The 26650-nt window shown below is 37.4% G+C and overlaps 1 protein-coding gene across 1 annotated transcript in view; it reads left to right on the forward strand.

Moving 5' to 3' along the window:
- The window catches only part of LOC137502869 (uncharacterized), a 67528-nt gene that overhangs the window by 33958 nt on the left and 6920 nt on the right, over positions 1–26650 (forward strand). Inside the window, exon 5 of the mRNA XM_068230027.1 lies at positions 23119–23223. Within this exon, the coding sequence (XP_068086128.1) occupies positions 23119–23223 (105 nt within the window). The remainder of the gene's footprint in view (positions 1–23118; positions 23224–26650) is intronic.

The following is a 26650-nucleotide window of genomic DNA, read 5'->3' on the forward strand; positions in this document are numbered from 1 at the left end:
ATTCCACACACCATTGCTGTTCCTGGACATTAGTCCAAGGTAGGCGGAGACGTGGACGACACGCCGGTAACCCAGACTATAATAAACGGCAACAGACTTAGTGTGCAATGTGTTACACCGTTCGACCAGAGCTGAGTAGGATGCAGATCTGTCCATTAATGCCATTCTAATGAGGTGCCGATATCAGGGGGTGGTCTGGGTGGTGCGACCAGACCCATCTTGCCATGTTCTACGGCCTTCAGTGAACCATTTTGTACACACCGATTGCATTGCTGACACACTTTGCCCCACACGAGCATCATTTTCCAGGATGTATGCATCACATTCTCTTATGCAAATAATGTGCCCTCTTTGAAACTCACTCTATTGATGGAATGGATCTCATATAAGTCTAGGAGGATCTTGCATGTCTACTCAAGTCACACTGATCCATTACCTTTGGTTTATAGTGACATTGACAGTTGAAGGCACATTTTACCAGTCGGTGGTGGTGGTGGTGCACCAATATATCAATGTAGACCTTGAACCTGGAGGCCGACATGGTTCAAATGCTAATCATTCCTTCAGAACATACTAATGCATATGTCTTGTGAATGTGAACCTCTTATCTCTAGTCTTTCATGGTGTTCTGGTTTTTATGAACATCAGTGTATATTAGAATTTTTTATTTTTTATTTATTATGTCTTCTTTCAAGAGTCAAAATTAAGGCGGCCAGCCCTCTGTTATCTGCAGATATGTTAATTTATCTAACAGAGTTCAGTGATGCTAATACACTCTCTCCCACAAAATATGAATATCAAGTAACTTGCTCACACACACACACGCGCGCGCGCGCCTTCTTCATCATTGGCCATCTCTCGCGAGCAGGTATGATAGTCTTCCTGGTCTTCCAACTGATGAGTCTTCATTTGGCTGTATGGCTCAATCCTTCAGTAACATACCCTACCACAATGGCTACACACACAGTAATTATATATATTCAACTACTATCAGTGAGGTCTACATATACATAGAAAAACACTTGCAATCCTAAGTTATTCATGCATTCAGCTGTACAACGCATGCATCAGTTGAAGGATTCAACACGTAATCTCAGCATAATCTTTTGAATTTTGGTAATAAATCACTGCCCCGCGATATTGGTAAGGAAGTCCAAAGTCTGGAACCAGCTACGGTAAGACAGTTCTAATGCTTAGGGTAACCCGCATTTTTCGCATTTGAGATAACACAGACCTTTTAAGAGTATTGTCTAAAATTCTTGCAGAGCAGTTACCTGTACATAATGTTGTTGATAATTGGAAAATTAGATTTATTTTGCGAAATAAAATCAAATAAGACACTAACTCGAGTATGTCATGTTACATATCGTACTTTTGTTTACTGTTCCATTTTTATATTTTGTGTTGTCATATATTTCAGTGTTGGCAAGGTGTCAAGCTTCAAGTTTTTTGCACCCGCTGTTCTACCGTTTCTGTTAGAACGTCATCTTGGCATCATTATCAGAATAAGCCTAAAATTATGTGTAAATAATGTTATCTTCAATAAGTGTATGGCCTGCCCCATGGTGTAGAGTTAGCATGTCTGCCTCCTACCCGGAGGCCCTGGGTTCGATTGTCGTCCAGGTCAGGGTCTTTTACCTGTACCTGACGGCTGGTTCAAGGTCCACTCAGCCTGCGTGATTACAATTGAGGAGCTATCTGATGGTGAGATAGCGGCCCTGGTCTAGAAAACCAAGAATAACAGCCGAGAGGATCTGTCCTGCTGACCACACTACATCTTGTAAACTGCAGGCCTTCGGGCTGAGCAGCGGTTGCTTGGTAGGCCAAGGCCCTTCAAGGGCTATAGAGTCATGGGATTTGGTTTGATTTTAAATAAGTGTGTTTATTATAAAATATAGTCCATCTCTCAAGATTAAAATATTCTCTTCTATGAGCCATGCCTTTTGGTAGTTTTTTTATATAGTCCATTTTAAATGCATCATAAAATTTGGTCCGACCGCTCCGAATTTGCCTTACAATAATCATTACATCCAATGGTTATTATGTGTGTGCAGGTATATATTATGTTTCTTTATGAATGGGAAAGCGTAACCTACAACAGGTTGAACTTCGTCAGTGGGATTTTTATTATTATTATTATTATTATTATTATTAACAAATACATTGCAAATGGGGAATATCCCGGTGCCAATGGTCACGTACAGTAGTGTAATAATAAAGTTGACATACTTACCCAACAACAAACAAGCAAACAGCAAGAGTACAACAAGCAAATGTATTGAAAGAAAATATTACAAGAATTACTACTAGTTTAACATTCTAAGTTTAGCATCATCATATACAAGTTCACACACAACTTAAGTATTTTACAGTGCTTAACACTATGGCTACAGTACAATAGGTTGACCTTTCTACTAGCTTAATATTATAAGTGGTAATGAAGTTAAACCGTAATTAAACAGCAACAACAACAACAACAGTACAACAAGCAAGAAATACTACTCGTTTAACTTTCTAAATCCACCGCCATTAAATACAAATTCGCCCACTACTTACGCATTTCCAGTACTTAACACCATGGATTGTCACTGTTGTTTGAGTCATCAGTCCATAGACTGGTTTGATGCAGCCCTCCATGCTACCCTTATCCTGTGCTAACCTTTTTATTTCTACATAACTATTGCATCCTACATCTGCTCTAATCTGCTTGTCATATTCATACCTTTGTCTACTCGTGCCATTCTTACCAACTCTACTTCCTTCAAGAACCAACTGCACAAGTCCTGGGTGTCTTAAGATGCGTCCTGTCTCTTCTTCATGTCAAATTTAGCCAAATCGATCACCTCTCACCAATTCGATTCAGTATCTCTTCATTCATCATTCGATCTATCCATCTCGCCTTCAGCATTATTCTGTAACATCACATTTCAAAGGCTTCTACTCTCTGTCTTTCTGAGCTAGTTATCGTCCATATTTCATTTCCATGCTCTAGATGAATGTCTTCAAAAACATCTTTCTAATTCCTATATCAATGTTTGAAGTGAGCAAATTTCTTTTCTTAAGAGAGCTTTTCCTTGCTTGTGCTAGTCTGCATTTTATGTCCTCCCTACTTTTGCCATCGTTAGTTATTTTACTACCCAAGTAACAATATTCATCTACTTCCTTTAAGACTTCATTTCCTAATCTGATAATTCCTGCATCACCTGCCTTAGTTTGACTGTACTCCATTACTTTTGTTTTCGACTTATGTATTTTCATCTTGTACTCCTTACCCAGGTCTTCGTCCATACCACTCAGCAGCTTTTCGAGGTCTCTGCAATCTCAGATATAATAACAATATCATCGGCAAATCTCAAGGTTTTGATTTCCTCTCCTTGGATTGTGATTCCCTTTCCAATTACCTCTTTGATTTCCTTTACTGCCTGTTGTATGTAACATTGAAAAGGAGGGTGATAAACTGCAGCCTTGCCTCACTCCTTTCTGGAATACTGCTTCTTTTTTTTTTTTTTTTTTACCCAAAGCCCTCCATTCCTATCACTGCAGACTGATTTTTATACAGATTGTAGATAATTATTCGTTCTCGGTATCTGATCCCAATCACCTTCAGAATTGTAAATCAACATTATCAAATTCCTTTTCTAGATCTACAAATGCCATGTACATGGGCTTGTCCTCCTTGATTCGATCCTCTAAGATCAGATGTAAAGTCAGGATTGCTTCACGTGTTCTTACATTTCTTCTGAAGCCGAATTGATCTTCTCCCAACTCAGCTTCAACTTGTTTTTCCATTCTTCTGTAAATAATACATGTTCAAATTTTGCGGGCATGAGATACTAAACTAATGCTGCAATAGTTTTCACACCTGTCAGCGCCAGCTTTCTTGGAAATAGGTATAACAACATTCTGCTGAAAATCGGATGGGATTTCTCCTGTCTCAAACATCTTACACATTAAATGGAATAACCTAGCCATGCTGGTTTCTCCTAAGGCAGTCAGTAATTCAGAGGGAATGTCATCAATATCAGGTGCCTTGTTCCTCTTTAGGTCGCTCACAGCTCTGTCAAACTCTGACCTCAAAATTGGGCCTCCCATTTCATCAGCATCAACAGCCTCTTCCTGTTCCAGAACCAAATTATCTACATCTTTACCTCAATACAACTGTTGGTATTTTCATCGTTCATCAATCAGTTCTACTATCTCCTGAGTTATCCACTGATTCTTAGTTGATCTTTTCTTCTTTCGTAATATCTCTTCAGCAGCCCTACTGACTTCATTTTTCATGATTATCCACTCTTCCTCTGTTGTGTTTCCTTCAGCCTTTTCATTTAGTTCTTGTGCAACATGTTCCTTGAAACAATCCCTCACACTCTTTTCTTTCAACTTGTCTAGATCCCATCTTTTTGCATTCCTTCCTTTCTTCAGTTTTTTCAACTTCAGATGGCATTTCATGACCAACAAGTTGTGGTCAGAATTCACGTCTGCTCCTGGGAAAGTTTTGCAATCCAACACCTGGTTTCTGAATCTCTGCCTAATGATAATGACGTCTATTTGATACCTTCCAGTGTCTCCAGGTCTCGTCCATGTATATAGCCATCGTTTATGGTGTTTGAACCAAGTATTGGCAAGTACTAAATTATGATCAGTGCAGAATGAACCAAGTATTGGCAAGTACTAAATTATGATCAGTGCAGAATTCAACCAGCCAAGTTCATCTTTCATTCCTTTGTCCCAATCCGAATTCTCCTATTGTTTTACCTTCTCTTCCTTGGCCTACCACTGCATTCCAGTCTCCCATCACAATTAGATTCTCGTCACCTTTCACATATTTTATTAAATCTTCTATCTCTTCATATATTCTCTGGATTTCCTCATCATCCGCTGAACTAGTAGGCATATAGACCTGCACTATTGTGGTGGGCATTGGTTTGGTGTATGCTGGTCGTAGTAGCTTATCTGCTGCCCTATTTTCTTATTCGTTATTAAACCAACTCCTGCATTTCCTCTGCTTGATTTCTTGTTGATAATTCAGTAGTTGCCTGACCAAAAATCGTGTTCTTCCTGCCAACGTACTTCACTTATACCAACTACATCTAACTTTAGTCTATCCATCTCCCTTTTCAGATTCTCTAACCTACCACAACGATTCAAACTACTAACATTCCACGCTCTGACTCACAGAATGTCAGTATCCACCTTCCTGATGATTGCCCCCTCTCGTGTAGTCCCCACCCGGAAATCCGAATGGGAGACTAGTTTATCTCCAGAATATTTTACCCGGGAGGAAGCCGTCATCAGTATATCATTCATACAGAGAGAGCTGCATGTCCTTGGGAATTAGTTACAGCAGTAGTTTCCCGTTGCTTTCAGCTGTGTAGCAGTATCAACACAGCTAAGCCATGTTGAGTATTATTACAAGGCTATATCAGTCAATCATCTATACTGCCGCCCTTGCAACTTCTGAAAGGCTGCTACCCCCCTCCCCTTTCAGTGAGCCATTCCTTAGTCTGGTCTCTCAACAGATACCCATCCGATATGGTTACACCTGTGGCCTGGCTATCTGCTTCATTGGGACACGCAAGCCTCCCCACCGATGCAAGGTCACATGGTTCACAGGGGAGTCACTACGGATTACAATACTGTATATTGAACTTACTACTAGCTTAACACTACAAGTGATAATAAAGTTAAAAACATACTACCCAACAACTGCAACAACTAGAGTACGAAAAGCAATTCCATGGAAAAATAATATAACAAGAAATACTACTTGTTTAGCATTCTAAATCCAGCATCATATAGTTTCATACACAAATTAATTATTTCCAATACGTAACACTATGGGTTACAAAACTATATATTGAGCTTATTACTAGCTTAACATTACAAAATAAAGTAATGTTAAAACATAATTACCCAACAACAACAACTACAACCACAAGAGTACAACAAGCAATTCCTTGGAAAGCAAATGTTAAAAGAAATAATACTAGTTTAATTTTGTAAATCCAGCATTATCATACATGAATTCACAAACAACTTAAGTATTTCCAGTACTTAACACTACAGCTGAAAATACTATAGGTTGAGCTTACTATTAGCTTAACACTACAAGTAAAGTACAATTAAACTACCCAACAACATCAACTGGAGTACAACTAGCAATTCCACAGAAAAATAAATACTAGATATACTACTAGTTTAACATTCTAGATACAGCGTTATCATATAAAATTTAATACACAACTTAATTATTTCCAATGCTTAACACTACAGTTTACAGTACTATAAGTTGAGCTTATTACTAGCTTAACATTACAATGTTAATAAAGTAATGTTAAAAACATAATTGCCCTACAAGAACAACAACATTACAACAAGCAAATCTCTGGAAAGAAAATATTATAAGAAATATTACTAGATTAAGTTTAAAATTCTAAATTCATCATCATCATATATAAATTCACACAAAACTTAAGTATTTCCCAATGCTTAACACTACAGCTTACAATACTATAGGCTGAACTTACTACTAGCGTAACATTACAAGTGATAATAAAGTAAAGTCAGAAACATTGGTCATTAATCAATAATAACAGCATTAGTACAACAAGCAATTCCCTGGAAAGGAAATACCACAAGAAAAAACCTCTTAGTTTCACAATCTAAATCAAGCAGAAAATCACAAATTTAGTGTCATCAATTTACAACTATTACTTTTCACTGTATACAAGCAATAATTGTCTTCTTAAATGACTTGATACCAGAAGGGAATCTATCAAATACTGCTGCAGGTAATTTATTCCAATCCCTTATGGTCCTGTTAACAAAGGGTAACTGGCCCACATCTGTATGCTGGTTTCTGGCCCTAATTTTATGCTTATGATAATTTCTCGATAAGTACGAGGGAGGTTCCCACCTGTTCTTAATACTACTCCAAACAGCTTTTCCCATATAGCTCTTATAAGGACCACACAGGTGAGCTCTAGTTCTTCTAGATTCAAGACTTTGCCAATTAATGGTATTCCTCTTATTCCCGGTAACGAAACGCATCACTCTTCTTTGAACTTTTTCTAGGGAATGTATTAGACCCACCCTCTATGGATCCCAGCATGCAGATCCATATTCAAGAATCAGCCTTACCAAGCATTTATAAGCTTTACTTTTGGCACCAGAATTAGCTTCCTTGAGATTTCACATAATGAAATGTAACGACCTTCAGGATTTCTTAACTACATTTTCCACTTGTTCTGACCAGTTTAAGTCTTTTCTAATAATAACACCTAAGTATTTACAACTATCAACTTCAACAACACTTTCTCCTCCAGTTTTAGAATCCCTCTCCTGTCATTTTCTGTTTTCTGATTCACAATGTCTTGCTTTTTCCTCTGTGGATTTTCATTTGATTTTCACACACCCATTTTTCAATTGTATCTAAATCCTGCTGAAGCAATAGTTCATTCTCCTCTCTCTTTATCTACCAATTTATGACAGAATCATCTGCAAAGAGGAGCCCTTCCAATTTTATTGAACCAGGCATATCATTCATGAAAATTATGATAAGAATTGGCCCAATAACGCTACCCTGAGCCACACCAGATGTAACACTTATTGGATAAGATAGCGTTTCTCCCACGCCCACTCTCTGAGTTCTTCCATTGAGGAGTTCTCCTATCCATTTCACAACTCTGATGTCAATGCCCATATGCTCTAACTTGTTAAGGAGGATATCATGTGGCACAAGATTGAATGCCTTAGCAAAATCAGTTACTAATGTATCAATCCTTGACCCACTGTCGAGCTTATCTGGTATGCCTTGGCATACGGAATACAGCTGACTTTCACAGGAGAAGCCTTCCCTAAAACGTTGGTGCCCCTTAAAGATCATTCCAGAAGAGTCCCATTTTAACCTCAAGTAATCTACTATTAATTGCTCCGTTTGTTAGCATAAGATTGACGTCAAACTTACTGGTCTGTGGTTATTTAAGTCGCTCTTGTCATCCACTTTGTGAATAGGAACTACAATGGCTGATTTCCAATCTTCTTGAACCTTCCTATTGTTCAGTGATATAATAAAGATTCTTATTAAATATGGTAGGATTGCTTCACCCCCAAGTTTAATTGCCACTCCAGAAATAGAATCTGGCCCACAAAATTTACTTCTTCTAAGTTTAGAAAGATTGTTACACAGTAATGAAGCTTTAATTTGGAAATCATATTAGTTTTTGGAAAAAAAGTCCCTGAGTAACTGTGCTGTCTGTTGTCGCCAATAAACCGCCTACTATACAAAGAGAAGGAACTGACTTGTTCTCCCCCTTCAGTCTTCATGTATATTTTTAAAAAAGGGTTTCAGGAATTACAATTTTCATTTATGATATTATCAAGAATTTTCTTTTCAGTCACTTTCTTTTTTGTTAGCAAAAGCTTCACCAAACATCTATACTCCACTTTGCACGCATCATTATTATTTCTTCTGTTGAACTCTCTCCTAGTCTTACATTTAACCTTCCTAATAGTCGTGGTATAGTACGGCAGATCTGAATTTTCCGTAATTACCTTTCTGGGAACGAATTTATTCAGTCCAGTATTTAAAATGGTTTTGAAGATCTCTCAAATGTCGTCCATCCCCTTGCTCTCCTTTAACCAATTAGTATAGCACAACATGAGATAGTTTTGTAAACCTATGGATTCTCCCCTCACATAGCACCAAATAATCTTAGAAATTCCCACAAGCCTCATATTACAAGTTTCCCAAGAGAGATCGAGTACCACTGCACTGTGGTCACTAATCCCCTGAATTACATCACAAGAGATAACTATGTCATCCAGTCTGACTAGGAAAACATCTAAGAGTGCTCATTTACGTATGTTCTTTGCAATGACTTGGGAAAAGCCATTATTCCACTCTAACAAGTTAACTGCTTCCTGTGATAGGCCCCCAGTGGTTGACCCAGCCCAGTTTACTGACTGTAGATTTAGATCTGCAATTATAGTTCTTTTCCCGTAGCTTATATTTGCACCTGTCAATTCTGAATGATGAGTGATCATGTTTAAACCTGATTTTGGCACATGATAAGCTCCATTAATGACTATATTTTGTTTATTGTATGCATTATTTACCTCCACCCCAACTATTTTGCAGTCATCGAGTACACATTTTAACATACTGCTTACCTCTGACCTAATACAAATGAAAATTCCCCTCCTTTAGACCCTGTATCCTGTTTACACGTTACAAATTTTTACCTGAATATTTCTGAATTATATATATTATCTGCTAACCAACTTTCCATTTCAACAATTATCACTGGCATCAACTAAGTTTTTGAATTTTGTGATCTTATTACCAATGCTTCCGCAGTTTACCTGCAACAATCTGAGAAACTTACCCAATCCGGTATCACTGCCTCTCACAATGTCTGGTTGGTGGCCCCGATATCGTCGGAATTGCATCGAATCTGGTCCTGTCCCGAATCGTCATTCGGCTGCCGGTTCTGCGCCATCATCTGTTTGTGTGGAACAGGGCTCGGCTTCGTCATTGTTGCACATGTACATCAACACAGCATATCTGAAAAAGAGTCCAGTTAATCCCTTCCATTTCCACTCTTTTCAGTTCATACAGCAGTTATGGATAAAGAAAGAAACAGGTTGTTAACCCGTCAGTGCCAACCTCTATACATGGTATAGACCCTCTTTTCTTCCATAGCCGCTGACCTCTGTATGCGGTATAGACCCATACATGGTTTCACATTTACGGCTATAGCACGAAAAGTTTTGGAGTTATTGATATGCAAATTGTTTTGTTTCCAAGAAGACATTTCCGGGTTTATCATTGTTGTAGATAAGAATTGAAAATCATTATAATGTAGTTCTTTTTGCAAGGATAATTATTTGTCAAATAAGTCTGAGCACTAATTTCTTGCTTTTTTAAAAGTCTGTTTGCTTCATTCTTTCCCACAGAATAAAATAAAGAAACGATGATTTGAGAAGTTTGTCTTTTCGCGTGATGTTCTTTGCTCTATTTGTACATTAAGAGTGTGGTTTATTTATTATATTTGTCTTTATTTCTCAGCTCGTAATATTTTCATGACTCTCCACGAGCGCTCTGTGTGGGCATCAGTAAATGCTGCTTTCTGTCACACGATACGAGAGCCAGTTGTTCATGGTATATAACTCGCTTGAAAGATGATGTCTCGACCTCTCATCTGAAATATGTGTCGAGTTGGTTTTTTATTCCTCTCATTCAGTTTCGTCCTGCTGCTTTCGGTCTCGCTGCAGTTTCATCAGTCCGTGTGACGCGTCGCGCTCAGCCGTGGTTTGACTGACAGTAACGTGCTTGAAATACTGTATAATTCAGAAGAAAGTTTAGTCGGAAGTAGTAGCGACAGTATGAGCAGCAGTGATAATGAAATAGGTGATGTAGCATTGGTAAATAATGAGAGTGGCGATGAGGAGGGCACAGTACTTGGAAATTTTGTGTAGGAGACTATAGATAATTATACAGGTCAAAGGGAAGTTTTCAACAGTGAATTCTGATTCTAAAATCTCTAATAATAGTCACACAGGTCACAGAGACAAATATTGAGCTATTACCTTATCGGGTTCAGCTGGTGAAAGGTTTGTTTACAAAATACGCTCGCTCGGGCGGGCAACGAAATATTCAAGGCCGGCACGCATCAGGTAATACAGTTCCAAGGTTACAGGAAAGACATTTTATCAGGAAATTAGCTCCCAATAGTGAGAAATCCAAATCTCAGGGACGTTGTATCATGTATTCAAAACACGGCGAAAAGAAGACGTCAGTGTACTGCTGCCAGGAATGTGACTTCAGTCTCTGTCTTGAAGAATGCTTCGAATTCTATCACATGGAACTAAATTAGTAAGGAAATGTGAAACAATTATATAATTATCTGCATGTAAATAGTTCTGTTATAAGGAATTCCAAATTTCTTGAATATCGGGCTACTCTTATACTTGTAGTAGTGCTTTAAGTGAATCAATGTATTTCAGTCGCGCATAGTTGAAATCTCATCCGGCCACGGGTTAGGAAGCTCTTTAAATGGCTGCAATGCCGAGTGGTTAATGAAACAGAGAAGATTGTGTAAGTCTAGTCTTACTCACATGCAGGCTTTCATAGATAATTACAACCCTTCTCAGAATGAATTGTTGCAAGCAGGGAGTAGATTTGAGGATTTACTAAACATTTGTGATATGTATTCAAAATTTCACGATGCATTGGAAATAGAAGATGACGATAAAGATCACTCCCTTGATAGGGATATTTTGAGGGTGAATTCAGTAATGTTAAGGTGAAGTACATGGCTATCTTGGATGAAACAGAGTGTCAGACCTCATATGAGCATAGATCAAATAGTAGTTCCCATAATTCCAGTCAAGCTCGCATTAAATTGCCAGTTATATCATTACCTAAATTCAGGAGTAATTTTGATGGATGGGTGCATTTCAGAGACATAACTGAAGCTTTGATATTTCACAACAATCAGCTCTTTGAAGTTTAAAAGCATCATTAACTACTGTCTGCCCTTCATGGACAGGCACAAATGCTCACGAACAGTGTGGCTGTAAGTAATGTTAATTTTTATGTAGCATAGGATATGGTTATGCACTGGTACGACAATACTAAGCTAATTACTATAACTCATGCAAAGTAATTTTTAAGCCTATCAGCAATGATTAAGTATGGTTTTGAGTCCTTGCAGTCATTCATTATTCATGTTCAAAGTCATTTAAATGCCTTACAAGCATTGAACATTTAATTATTAAGTAGGAGACATGAAATGTTGTAGATTCAGAAACCAAAGAAAGAGTATGAATTATCATATCCTTCTAATTTTCCTCTTTTGGAAAGGCTATTTCATTTTTTATAAAATAAATGCAAGATCCTAGAGGTAATTCAGGGTCCTCATGATAAGTCAGCTATCAAGTCAATCAATGAATCAGTCAAACAAACCAGTCAGGGGAGTGAAAATTCCTGGTCATATCATTCTTATGTAACAGTGAGTTCCCACTATTGTTCATGTTGTAAGGAAATATATCCATTGTTCCGATGTCGCAGCTTTCTTGTGAGGAATGTAAGGCAATAGTTTTGTCATGTGAAGCAAGGGAAATTATGTTGTAATTGCTGCATGGAGTACAATAAGTACCATGAGTGTTAAGACTCAAATTGTAAGGTTTTCTACAAGATATATCATATATTATTGCACAAAATTCAGAAGGATAGTCAGGGAGATAGGTACAACAACCGAAATTCCTCGATAATGTGAAGTTCCCTTCCCATAACATACATCAGGAGATGAATCTGTAGTTAAATAGTCTTACTGTACAAACAAAAGTAAAAACATTACCAAAATAATTGTATCTACTGCCTTAGTTATGGTGCTAAACAAGTATGGGCAATTAGTTCATTTTAGGGCATTACTCGATTCAGCAGCGTAGTGCCATTTTATTACAGAACAACTAGTTCAACAACGTCAACTTCCTTTCAGGGAATTTCTAATGAATTCTCAGAGATGACTTATGTTGGTCTTCTTAGCAGATGTAGCTCTAGTGAAGAAGTGTCTCGGCTCCAACAAGATCTAACATCACTACTTACCCAAACAGGGTTTGCTCATTAAAAATGATCTTCTAATTGTCAAGAGTTCTTGTCCAGAATTCCCACTTGTCTTCTGGAGACCCAAGAGTCCTAAGATGATCATTTTAGCATAATTAATTTAGGTTTGTTATAGCATCCAAGTACTGATCAGTTTCAGGTTAAAATTACAAAAACCGGGCAAGTTAGCCATGCTGTTAGGGGCGCACAGCTGTGAGCTCGCATCTGGGAGATAGTGGGTTCGAACCCCCTTGTCGGCAGCTCTGAAGATGGTATTCCGTGGTTTCCCATTTTCACACCAGACAAATGCTGGGTCTGTACCTTAATTAAGGCCATGGCCGCATCTTCTCATTACTAGGCATTTCCTGTCCCACTGTCGCCATGAGACCTATCTGCGTCGTGCGACATAAAGCAATTAGCAAAAAAAAGGTAATGCAGAAATTGCTAGTAATGAGGGTCAGGACACTTACAAAATGAAAGGGTATTGTCATAAACAGAATCAGTATTTGTTTTCTTAGAATTAATGGTTATGAATTTCATGTTTTTGGTCCGTATTGAACTGAGAATAATATATAAGTAATAATAATAATAATAATAATAATAATAATAATAATAATAATAATAATAATAATTATAACAACTAGAAACGTTTACATTGTTATTATTATTACTTATATATTATTCTTAGAATTGCTCATTCACATAATTGTTACCTTTAACCATTTTCATCAGCAATTATGGTAACACTGACTAGAATGGGATGAATGTGACACCACTGCTTTGAAATCATTGGAAGAGGTTAACCAACTCACTTCATATCTTATCCAGTATTAAACTCAGTCATAACTTTCTGTGTAGCAATGCATCAAACGGTCAGCTTCATGGTTTCTGTGATGGTAGTGAAAGGACGCATGTAGCATGCATTTATCTTCCTTCAAGAGACAGAATGAAAGACTGTGCCTTGTTGTGTTCAAAAATATGAGTTGCATCAGTTAAACACACTACTCTTCCTCCCATGGAACTGTGTGGGGCTGTTCTACTAGCAACATGGAAAACTTTTTTTCTCTTTAACTCTTCATGAGTGGAAGCATATATATATGCTCTATATTTCTTTTTCTGTGGGTGGAAACATATACAGGGTGGCGCACGAATAGTTGACACATTTGAAAAGCAAATATAAAATGCAATTTATGTACTATGTTGTTAAAATTTCGTTTACACCTTCCCTGTTTCATGGAAATATCTGTACAGGTGACACTGCTGCTTAGTCTCCAAATGCCTGCATTCCAGTTAGCTTTCTGCCATGGCCGACCACGGCCCACTCTCCGTTCAGCAGCGCGTCAAAATAGTTATTTTTTATTGCGAATAAAAAATGTTACGGCGACACAAAGGAAATTTCGAGCTCTATTTCAAATTATGTGGGCGCCAGCAAGGAACACCATCCTTCGCGTATACAGAAACATTGAAAAACAAGGCAGTGTGAAGGAAGAAAAGCGACCACGTGCACTAGCAGTTCGGTTTCCTGTGGGTCGCCATGCAGCGTAGCCCATACAAGTCAACATGGGGAGCTTCAAGAGGAAGTGAAATATCGCGCCATTCAGTTCAAAGAATGTTACACGGTGAACTTCAGTTGTACCTATGCAAAATGACTGTACTACACAAGCTCACAGATCTTTACAGGCAGAAGAGATTGCAGTGCGCCTTATGGACTCAAGATAAAGATGAAGTGCTGTTTAACACTTGGTTCTCTGATGAAGCCTATTTTCATCTAAACAGCGCAGTTAATAAACAAAATGTGCGGTTTTGGGCTACAGAAAAACCAGACATTATTCATGAAAAAAAAGGAAAAACACGTATGGAGAACAAGTGAGTCTGTGGGTAGCTCTGTTAAGTCATGGGTTAATTGGACCATTTTTCTTCAGTCAGACAGTTAATGCACAGCGATACAAGGACATGCTGCGGAATGAATTCATGCCTCAAATTCTCGCTATCCCTATTCACACGCAGTGGTTTATGCAAGATGTTGCAACACCTCACACAGCTAACGATGTTTTTGAGGCGAGTATTTCGTGATCGTGTAATGTCTCTTCGTTACCCACAGTACAACAATAATTGCGGATTCTCATGGCCTCCTTAAAGCCCTGATTTAAATCCTTGTGATTTATTTTTATGGGGCTATTTGAAAGAAAAACTCTTCGCTTCAAGACCTCAAAGTCCCATGGAAATGCGTGCTCGGATTGTGCAGCCCTGCAGTGAAGTTCATGAAGACCTTTGCCGCAAAGTCGTCAGAAACATGCGTACTCGTCTCGAAGAGGTTATCCGCCACAGTGGAGTCCACGTTGAACCTATGATATAGTGAAATTATTTCCAGGGTCCAAGCTGCCTGTGTCTAAAATTTCATTACTCTTCTATGAAAAATAAAGTTGTTATTCTAAAATTAAATGTGTCAACTATTCGTGCGCCACCCTGTATGAAGACTACAGGGGAAAAGGAAGGTAAGTTTTAAATGGGGTAAAATTAGTTAAGAATATAACCATATTTTGTATGGGCAAAATTGCAGAGTAATGCTAGTCAGTGAGAAAATTCATATTGAAAACTTTACCTACAGGGGTAGAGGGAGGTAGGTAAGTAGTAAACAGAGAAAGAGGGAAGTAAAGGTCCACATGGGTCAATGCCCTGAACAAATAACATAAAGAAAGGAAAGTCATATTATTGCATCTACTAGAATGCAGCTCAACAGAGTATGGAGTATGGCAAAACTGCTGGAATGCAAGAAGACAAGGAAGGAGAAGATCTAATATGGCATACTGCTTTTAGCCTCTTCTAACAGTATATTTATATTATTGGTTATTTCATTTACATTCTGACTAGGGTTTTGTTTTTCATCAATCTCAGTATAAATGTTTTCTAAAATATTCATCAATTTACCCATATTTAAAGTTTGCACCTTCCAATGCATATTTGTTTTTTATTGCTAGTCTTTGTATTTATATAACATAATCCAGCTTACGATCTAACTACAATATTTAAAAAGTACATGTTTCATTCTTAATGTGGAACATCTTCAGCAAAAAAATTGGCATAAATAAAGAAAAAAACACTTATGATGATAATGATAATATAAGATAAAATATTCCTGCATATTTTGTTAAAATCTAAACAAATCAGTGTTCAAGTTTGAGATAAAATCTGACGTAAGGGATCATCTTTCTTCAAAGGCTCTGAAGCTTGAGGATAGACCTAAAATGTAAAATTTTAAAATACAGTGTTTGGGGGAAACTCCTAATGAATAACCGAAGTTGAAGTTGATTTTTTGTTTTAAAATTTTAAGATGTTGAAGGGAGTCTGTAAAGAAAGAAATGAAAATTTGTTTTAAAGAAAGGAAATAAAGAAAAAACCTTGTAAACATGCAGTGGTGTAGTGTCTAAGAAACAATGAAAATGCTTGCCTCCCAGTCGGTCCCGCTATGTTTATTCCTTCCTTTATACCATCAACTGACGGAGTATGGGCTGTGAGAGGAGCATGAGGCGAAAGAAGGGAAACGGAGGGGAAAGTAGGTGAAATATCGTGGGGAGTGAAGCAGATGTTTCTCTGGATCCTTCTTGATGGCCTTCATACATAAATCTAGGTTGAAAGCCTCTTCTAACAGTATATTTATATTATTGGTTATTTCATTTACATTCTCACTAGGGTTTTGTTTTTGATCAATCTCAGTATAAATGTTTCCTAAAATATTCATCAATTTACCCTTGTTTAGAGTTCACAAAATGGTTGTCTCCTTCTATTGCAGTAAAGCTATGATTATTTTTCGATCATGTGTAAGCTCATGGCCAAATATCTCTTGTATTTTTTGGCATTTACATGTTGCTGGTATCTCACTAGGAATCCTGTTTTCCCACTGTAAGAAATGGCATAGTCTACACACTTGAGTCTATACATCTCCAAATTTATAGAATCTATTATTACTCACAACACTTGGGTGATTAAATATTAGATGTTGGTTATTATTACTGGTACGAAATGCTACATTAAAATGAACCTTTAATTAGTTGCTCACAGAGATTTCCTCCGGGACGATTACATCTTGCATGGTGCTGAACTTCCCAGTTAAACTGTGGGTCCCCCATCCCTATACCTTTCTCCTTGTTCATTTGGACTCGTCCTGTCAGCATTTCGGCAAGATTGTGATTGTGCATCCTATGTGCGAGTGTGGGATCATTGTTGTGACTAGTGACATCACCTGGACATTTCCTCCTTGTGCGATTAAGTAAATTATATTTTAGTGCATAATTTTTATCTTGGTGCTGATGACCTTGTTGTTTTGTTCTTCTAAACTTATTTTAGAAAAATATTATTTCGATGTGATCATCATAGATCATGGCGAGTCTCGCAAATTTAATATCATAATATCATTCGACATAGTTAAGGTCTACAATATTCTGCTTTTAGATCAAACAAACTGTGTAAAAATGACCGTTTCTTTTTCTTTTAATTATACCAAAGAATACTGTAAATTAACATGGCAAAACAACATCTCAAAGGATGAATACAATGCACATTTTTAACCCCAGAAGTTACCTCCATGTGTGACTAGTAACATAATAATTTTTGTGTGTCTAGACAAGGATCAAGTTCTTGAAGATTTTGGTGATCTGATAAATATTTCTATTATTATAGGTGAAGTTTTTTATACTCTCTTTTCAGCTCCATTTGAGGTTTATTTTTTATTTTGTTTATTAATCTCTCAGTGTAGTGTTTATTTATAACCCTTACTTATCGCTATTTTGTAAATAAGGCTAATTTTGTTTTCAAAATCATTCTTTGACAAGGGGATATTAAATGCTGTATACAACGTGCTTAGAAAAGAACTTCTGTTATGTGCTTGAGGTTCAGGTGAGTCTTTCCGTATACTATTTATGGTTTGTGTTGGCTTTCTGAAATTCAAAAAGGATACTTTGTCTTTTCTTTCGATAATCATATCCAGAAAATTTGGTTTATTATTATTCTCAGTTTGTAATGTAAATTTTATAAAAGAGCCCAAACTGTTGATTTGATATATTAAATTGGCACTACTAATGATTTGTTTATCCACAACTACAAGGTGTCATCAACAAACCTTAACCAGAATGCAATGCCTTTTCTCATCGTTAAAAATTTTGTGTTTCTCAAAAAAATCCATGGAAATTTCAGTTAAGATGCCTGATACCGGGGCTCCTATTGGGAGACCCCTTTGTTGGTATACTGTGTCACTGAAAGAAAAATAATTGTTGTTGAATATAAATTCTAAAAGTAGCATGAATTCTTCAATTTCATACATTCAATACATCCAATTTTAAAAAAATGAGAATGATTTAGTGATCACAAAATGGAACATTCAACTTCAAGTGCAAACCAATGAAGTAGTGAAGTGAAATGGAAAAATAAAGATTGTGGAAGATGGTTAGTTTGCTTGATAATCATCTTGAGTTTAGTGGCAGAGCTCTCCAGTCTGCGAGTTATCCATGTGCTAATGTCCACTGTAAATGTTTCTTTTCTTGCTCTTCAGGAGTTTTGAGCAACTTGTGTTGCAACATGAAGGAAGAAAATGCAAACATTATAGTAATGTTCTCCTCTGACAGTTACAAAACTCAATATAATGTACTTATCTTTTATGGTATTATCCTCATTTCGTTGAGACGTAACATTCAGCCATGTGCTAATGTTGACTGAAATTTCCTTTTCTGTCCACTGAGGAGTTCTGAGCAACTTGCATTGCAACAGGAAGTAGACAATTTTCTACTTTTACCATTATACAAAAGTATATTATGTATTTTTATTTCATGTTATGCCTTTTTCATTTTTAATTGAATGATAAGAAAGAAGATAATAACAGCATTAAAAATTATATTTCCACTTTATGATGTTTTTAATTCTAGACATGATATTGAAATAGTCTTTTGAAATTGTAACCTGACTGTATTACCGATCTGAATGGTCACGCTCATTGGTTGATGAATGATTTATTTCTTTAACCCTTCAAGCCGGTGTTAAAAGTTAGCCAAGTTTTACCCTACAGCGGTAATAAATTTTAGAAAAATATAACAATTTTGCATGCTGCCACAAACATTGCTATAACTTCTAAACAACTTGTCTGATTTTGTTCAAAATAAGTGGATGTGTAGTTCATATCGTGCATATGTATGCACATATGGAAAGGTGGCATACAAAGTAATGGAATGCCTAATTACCTTGTTGTTGGAATAAAATTTGAATCAACGGGTGTCCATGACCACTCGGGTGAGCAATCACTTATTTTACTATCATTATGTACATCACACGTAACTTCCTGCTGTGAATAACCATCATCACTAACACTTTCATTATCACTTGGATTATTTTCATTACTACTTTCACCTAATATGTGTTCGAGAGCTGCATTAGCTTAATACAGACCATGCGAGGATGCCACCATGTATTTACAATGATCGATGTTGGTGAAACAAATTCCTTTTATGCCAGCACATTGCCACATTACAGTAGGAGATCTCCCCTGTGCTATCAGACATGCTCAGAGTTCACATTGACAACAGCTGACATGCAGATGTACGTCTAAAGCATTGCTAGCCTAGTCTGTATGGGTATACATCAAACCGCTCCTGGCTTATATTTTGTAGGTCTGTATATGTACACGTCGAACCAGCTTCAGCGTTTAATTAATCTCTGTCCTTAAGATCCCATATTTTTCTGTGGTAATTGTTTTACTTGAAGAAGTACCTTTAAAATCCCAAAATATAATAATAAAATGATTAAATATAATGGAAAATCATCCAAAATAACACCGATCTCCAACAATAAAACAAAAGAAAGCAGCTCCCTTGTAATATGTAAATGAATGGTGAAGAATAATGGCAAGTTTTGAGGTTGTGCCTGTGATTAGATAATAAGAGGGGCAAATGCTCTGCAGGTATTCGTGAATTCATGAAAGTACTTCTTTTATCAGGTTTTTGCCAGTGTATTTCTTGGTAGAAAGGATTTATATGGACATCATAGCTCAAGTTAACCCATGAGAGGTCGCGTCCAATTGTTCCAACCATTTCTGTTTATTTTGATCAGTCCTTCTGTGAACATTTCCTACCCCTCAGTACCTTTGAATGGACTTGTCCACACTTGTGTCACACCATTGTTATCCCTCTCCACTCCTCCAGTTAGTGACGAGCTGACTATCCGTTTGTATCGTTTGATTGTTACTCCTCACATTACCTGTCTCTTTTCTATGCAACCGTACACGACTTATGGTGTAGACTTATTTATAATGCAGAATTTGTACTGTTATCATTCATTGTTGAGTATAAGGAGAAGGAGCATTGTATAGATGTGTGTTAAATGAAATTGAACATCATTTTAAAAGTATTTTCCCTAAGCAGAACTTGAGTTTCTTTTAAATTTCATCAGCAAAAGGCAATGTCATTATCATTATGTTAAGAAGTGTTTGTCTGTGATCAAATATTATTATCATATGTTATTGTAACAATAAGTAGCATATTATGTAAGCGTTTGGTGTTTAATTGGTTTCCGGTGAAAACGACCCGTCCGTGACTCCTGTTATTACACTAGGCACGCCATCCCTTGCAGGTTAATGACTCTGAAGCAACATTTCAAAACTTGCTGCAGTTGTATAATGTATTCCTTAGTTCCATCAACTAAGTAGTCAAAGATAGGAAGGATTCTAGACTGGACTAGCCTGCCGCATGTATTGTGGTAAACCATCTTTGTATCTTTTCAATGGATGAAGGAGTGTAAGGAGCTTCTAACATACATTTTCAGTATTTTGCATCCAATTTAGAGATTGTCTTAGTCATAGCAGTGTTCCTCATTGTTGTATTCTAAGGTATGTTTTCATTCGTTTTTCTTGAATGATTTACAGTAAGTGCATTTCTCATTACGCATAGGAACTTCCGGGAGCTGACAATGAATGTTTGCATTTATGTGTGGGTTTTTAATCATGTGTACTCACTTAGCTGTCTCAAGTCTGCATTTAGATTTTTCACTGAATATATTGCTATATATTTGACGGCCATCTACAAAATATGCTAACTATGAGATTTTAATGTGTTTGAGATCAGATTCAGTTACAACAACAAAATTTGGGGGTTCCCATAACTTATCTGGGGCGTCTATTTTCCTAGGTTGTCATTCTGAAGTACTGTCATTTCTATTTTTACTCTCTGCCAACAATCATTCAAATAAAGTATAAGAAACAAGAGTATTAAATTATCCAGGGGTAATAAACCATTTTCCTTACCTATTACTTTAAGGCAATTATACTGCTACTGGTCATTGTTCCATAACAAACCATATATCTTCTGTCACTCTCAGGAGAGCAGTTGTCAGGCATGTCCCTTCATAAACGCAGATTTTCAGGAATCATTCTTTCAGTTGCTATACATGTTTGCACATGAGTCGTTCCAGAGTTTGAGAAAGCACAAAGTGAATGCAGATATTGAAGTATTCAGAGCTAGTTAAGGATCAGGTCTCTTGGGAATCAGAATAACATTTGCATGTTTCCTCAGAGATGGAAAAATACAACATTTTAGAGAGTAGTTGAGTATTTGTGTGACTTTAATGTGGATGAAAATTTATAGGAATGCATGTGCAAGTCCTAAGAACCAAGTGGGTGTTTTGGTGATGGGATGAATGTTTGATATATATTTATGCCTGGTTGGTTAATTGGATTAGGCTGTATTCTGAAGAAATATCCATTAACCTTGTCAAGGGGAACAATTGGTTCTGGGTGCTTCTGTTGAAATTTAACAATATCCAGTGAATAATGTTAGCTCATTGTATTGTGTTTAGTTTGCCTCTGTATTTCCTAAAATTTTCTTTACTCTGTTCCTAAATACACTAGTCTCCAAATCACATTATTTGCAAGTTCGCTTGTATCACCGGAAACATGCGCCATGGCTAGCCATTATATTTTCAGTTTCGTTATTTAACCATCGGCAGCAAGTTTGTACAAGTGGTGGGCATCTCTGCTTTACGACCTTCTGTGGACTTTCAGTTATGTTCAGTTTGATTATTTGTATATATGTGATTAGTAGTTTTTAAAGGAATGGCTAGGTTGCAATTAGGTACATATAGGGTGCTTTTTCAGTCTGGCCTGATTTGTTCAGTACATTAATTTTTACCTACAATTATTACATGTTCATTCTTTCTTGTGATTGGATTTGCATCACACTAACAGAGATAGGTCTTAAGCCAGCAATGGGATAGGAAAAAGCTAGGAGTCAGAATGAAGCAGCCATGGCCTTAATTAAGGTACAGCCCAGCATTTGCCTGCTATGAAAATTGGAATCCATAGAAGACCATCTTCAGGGCTGCCAGAATTGCACTCTAAACCCACTATCGCCACAATGCAGGCGCGCAAATGAGCGCCTGTAATCATATGGCCAAATTGCATGGTAGGGAGTTGAATATAGAGCAGCTGGAGCATTCTCAAATGCTGTTCTTAATTTATTTCATGATTTTAGACTAGATGTACAGAAATGGATTGGCATCCGTGAAACCATTTTAATACATGCTGTGAAAAATGTCAGTTACCATACATTAGGTACTAGGGACCAAATGTATACCTACCTACCTACCTGTTGTTATGAACTGTAAAAAATGTAAATTTAGTCCTAGGCTCAATTTTTAGATTTGTTTGCTGAACTGTAAGCTTTGAATCATTGCATTTCCTGAATGGAACAGCCCCACTTCAATCTGAGTGACTTTTATAAAATTGGCTTTTATAACCCAACGATGCATACAGCTCTTATAGCGAGGGTGGGATACAAAAAGGCTTGGAGTGGAAAGGAAGTGAGAGTGGCATTAATTAAGCCAAACTCCCAGCATTTACCTTTTGTCAAAATGGGAAACAAATGAATACCATCTACAGAGCTGCCGACAGTGAGGTTTCAGTCAATTATCTCCCACATTTATGCCAACAGCCATGTAACCCTAAAGCATTGCTGCTTCCCCAGTTTTCTGGATAAGTTTTCTCTCTTGTAATGAATTGGCCTAATTCTTAATATTTTTGTTCCATAATTATGTGATTTTAATGTTGTGGTGAATTATACAGTCGGCCTTGGGTACAAGCTTCACCATGACAGAAGGCTATCAGTATTTCCACCTATCTCTCTATCCATTCTATTGATATTTACATTAAGGAGTGAGTGGCTGCACAGTTTGAATCATATAGCTGTCAGAATACATTCGGTAGATGAAGGCTTCACACTCGCATTGTTGTCAGCCCTGATGATGTTTTTCTAAGGTTTCCCATTATTACATCAGGCAAATGTTGGGATGTACCCTAAGGTTATTGCAGCTTCCTTACACTCCTAGGCCTTTACAATATAATTGTCATCACTGGAAATATGTGTGTTACTATAACTTAAAGCAATTTGAAACACGATAAGTATGCATGGATATGTGTAAGGGAATCCAACCTGTATTATGTTCAATTGCCGTTTCAATTCTTTTTTCTTTTGTTAAAGGGTCAAGAATCATGAAGGATCACTTGACTTTCCGTGTTCAATTTGTGGAAAGTGTTTTAAAAACAAGAAATTGCTTAAATTACACATGGCTAGACATAATGATAAGTTAGTTTCCTGTGCAATTTGTGGAATGACATTTAAGACAGCCACCATACTTGGAAGACACAGCATTCGGCATAATATTGATGGTCCTTACTCTTGTTCAACTTGTAGAAGGACTTTTCCATGTAAAAGTGACTTACAACGACACAATATTTCACACAATGTTGACGCGCTCTTTTCATGTAGTATATGTCAAAAGATATTTCGCAAAAAGTCAATACTTAAAAGGCATGTCAATCTCCACAACAGTGATCGACCTTTTTCTTGTACACTTTGTGGAAAGGCTTTCAGAACTAATAGTGATCTTCGTTTTCACGCCATAATGCATAATGAGGATAGGCCAATTTCTTGTACAGTTTGCGGAAGAACTTTCAGAAGTCGTCAATGCGTTCTGAAGCACATGGTCAGACATGATGAAAATCCTTCGTACAAATGTTTAATTTGTGAAAAGTCCTTTGTAACTAAAGTGGAACTTAAAACACATAGTAGTAAACATACTAATGAACGCCCTTTCAGTTGTGAAACTTGCGGGAGGAAGTTCAAAACCTTAAGGCATTTGAGAGTACATGAAAATATTCATACTGGAAAAAAACGTTTTTCTTGTTCAATCTGTGGGAAGGCGTTTATTACAGCGCATGAACTTAATCGTCACAGTACTGTACATAGTGAAGTTCGACCATTCTTATGTTCAGTTTGTGGGATGGCTTTCAAGGCATCGCCTGATTTAAAGCGTCACTATATTAAACATTCTAAAGACCGCCCTTTCCCTTGTTCAAGTTGTAATAGCAAGTTTAAAACCAAGTCTGATCTGAAGAAACACGGTCGTACTCACAGCATACAAATTAATGCAGAGCTAATGATTTAAATGGTATGCCCCTCCAAAAGACAACCTTCATCAACACACTGTGCGGCGACTTTTGATTAACATGGTCGACTGAATTACACTGAGCGGCCAGAACTCGCGAGGTGAGTGTCCAGTAGTAAATGTGTATGACCCATGAGCTTGTGGTGTAGTGGACGAGTCTGTCACGACACCAGCGTCGTGAAGGTGGCTACGCATCACGAGTTAACCGACTTAAAACGTGGGATGATCATCAGCGCACGGTGCATGGGTCGTATAATTGCATAAATTACACGCGCATTTGGTATATCGAGGTACACAGTGTCGAGGATGGATGCCCAATAACTCAGAGAGATTACCACCCGCACAGACCGCCGCACGGGAGAACATTGGTGTTTATCGAATGGACATCACGTTGCTTCCGGAGGACCATGCTGGGCGCTCGACGGACTACTGTGATTCAGATCATCGTGCAGTTGAATGTTGGGACTCAGGAAACCATTTCTAGCAGGTCTGTAAGGAGGCAGCTGAATCACAAGGGCTTCACCAGCCGACGGCCAACTCAGGTCCCTTTGCTGACACCTTCACTCAGAGCTCAACAACCTGCATGTTTCTGCGAACATCGGTAATTTGCCATGGAACTATGGTGTGTGGTATGGTCCAATGAATCTTGGTTCCAGTTGTATTGAACTAATGGGTGCATGAGCGTGTGGCGTATGCCCCGCGATGTTATCGATCCTGGGTGATGTTTTCATTCTCGCAGTTATGCCCCATTGTCCATCAGCAGGGAGCGATGGCTGGTGCCCATTATATTGGCATTCTCCCAGACCATCGTTATCCCTTTCTGGTCCTAGAGTACCCTGATAGAGATGCCATGTTTTAGCAGGACAATGCACCCTTTTACTGCTCTGTCGTGGCATGCAGGTAGGTGGAGGAGCACTCCATTGAAGTTACAACCATGGAGGGTCCCTTACCGGGCGAGTTGGCGGTGCAGTTAGGGGTGCACAGCTGTGAGCTTGCATCGGGAGGATAGCGGGTACGAACCCCACTATCGGCAGCCCTAAAAGTGGTTTTCCGTGGTTTCCCATTTTCACACAGGCAAATGCTGGGGCTGTAATTTAAGGCAACAGTTGCTTCCTTCGCATTCCTCTGCCTTTCCTATCCCATCAACGCCATAGGATCTATCGGTGTCGGTGGGATGTAAGGCAGTTTTCAAAAAGGAAGGTCTCTTCAGATCCTCAATCTTAATCCAGTCGAGCACTTATGAAATGCTGTTGATGCTGATGTACACTCCATGAACCCCACATCAACTTCACAAGACCAATTATTGGCAGCAATGCAAGACGCCAGGGTACAGATCCCTCCACAGTTATTCCAACACCTTGTAGAGTTGATGCCCTTCTGTACCGCTGCCGTCTTTTAGGGCTTGCAAAGCAGCAACTTGTTATTAACTACATATTCAGTGTCTTTTCCTTACTTCTGGCCACTCAGTTTATAATTAATATTAAATAATGATTGTGATTCCACCTATTCAATAAAAGAAAACTTATTAATGCAAGGTTACATTATCAGTGAATCACATTGGGACATGTTTTGACCTCCAGTCAGCGTCATCATCAGCCTGTCATTCAGATGGTGCAAGGTAAGATTGGCCTAGTATACATAAAGGTAACGATATCACCACCCTAGCAGAAGTTGAGAAGAATATCTCTAAACTCCCTTTGAAATTGCAAAACGATACTAGATACGAAGTAAAAAAGAATCTACCAACATTAACTGAGGGATTAAATAAAAATGCCAATCTCAACCATACTAAATTAATTAAAAACATGAAAAACAAAATAAAAGTGAACAATATAATAACTAAAACTGACAAGGGGTATACTACAGTTTTATTAAATAAAAAGGATTATACTAAACTGAAGACTTTTTTCACAAACGAGACTTACAAAATAGTTAATAAAGATCCCACAATAAGAATCCAACGAAATTTAAAAACATTATTAAAGAACTCTAAATCTTTCTAAATTAACAAGAACAGCAAAAACTAATCCTTATGAACCTTAATACTCCAACAGCAAGAGCTTTACTTAAATTACATAAGAAAGATATACCCATACGTCCAATCATCAATTGCAGAAATAGTCCAACATATAAAACCTCAAAATATATCCACAACTTTCTCAAAAAAACATTACATTTTTAACAATAAATCCCCAATAAAATTTCATTAGATTTTTGTAATATTTTAAATGAATTCACCTTATTACCCAACCACACTATGTGTTCTATCGTCATTACTGACATGTATTTAACATACCAGTCAACGAAACTGTTAATATCTAAAACTACCTCACTAAACACAGTAAACTTAGCTAAATCGAATTAGAAGAATTCTTTAGACTCCCAATTTGTTCTAGAAAACAACTATTTTACCTTTAATGGTAAAATCTACCATCAAAATAGCCTAGCCATGGGAGGTCCCTTATCCGGCATCTTAGCCGACATCTATTTATATTCTTTAGAAAATAATACAATTTCTACTAATATAAGAGGCCTTAACTTGTGGCTTCGATATGTAGATGACAC

Source organism: Anabrus simplex, chromosome 13 (assembly GCF_040414725.1).
Source record: "Anabrus simplex isolate iqAnaSimp1 chromosome 13, ASM4041472v1, whole genome shotgun sequence".
Lineage (NCBI taxonomy): Eukaryota > Metazoa > Arthropoda > Insecta > Orthoptera > Tettigoniidae > Anabrus > Anabrus simplex.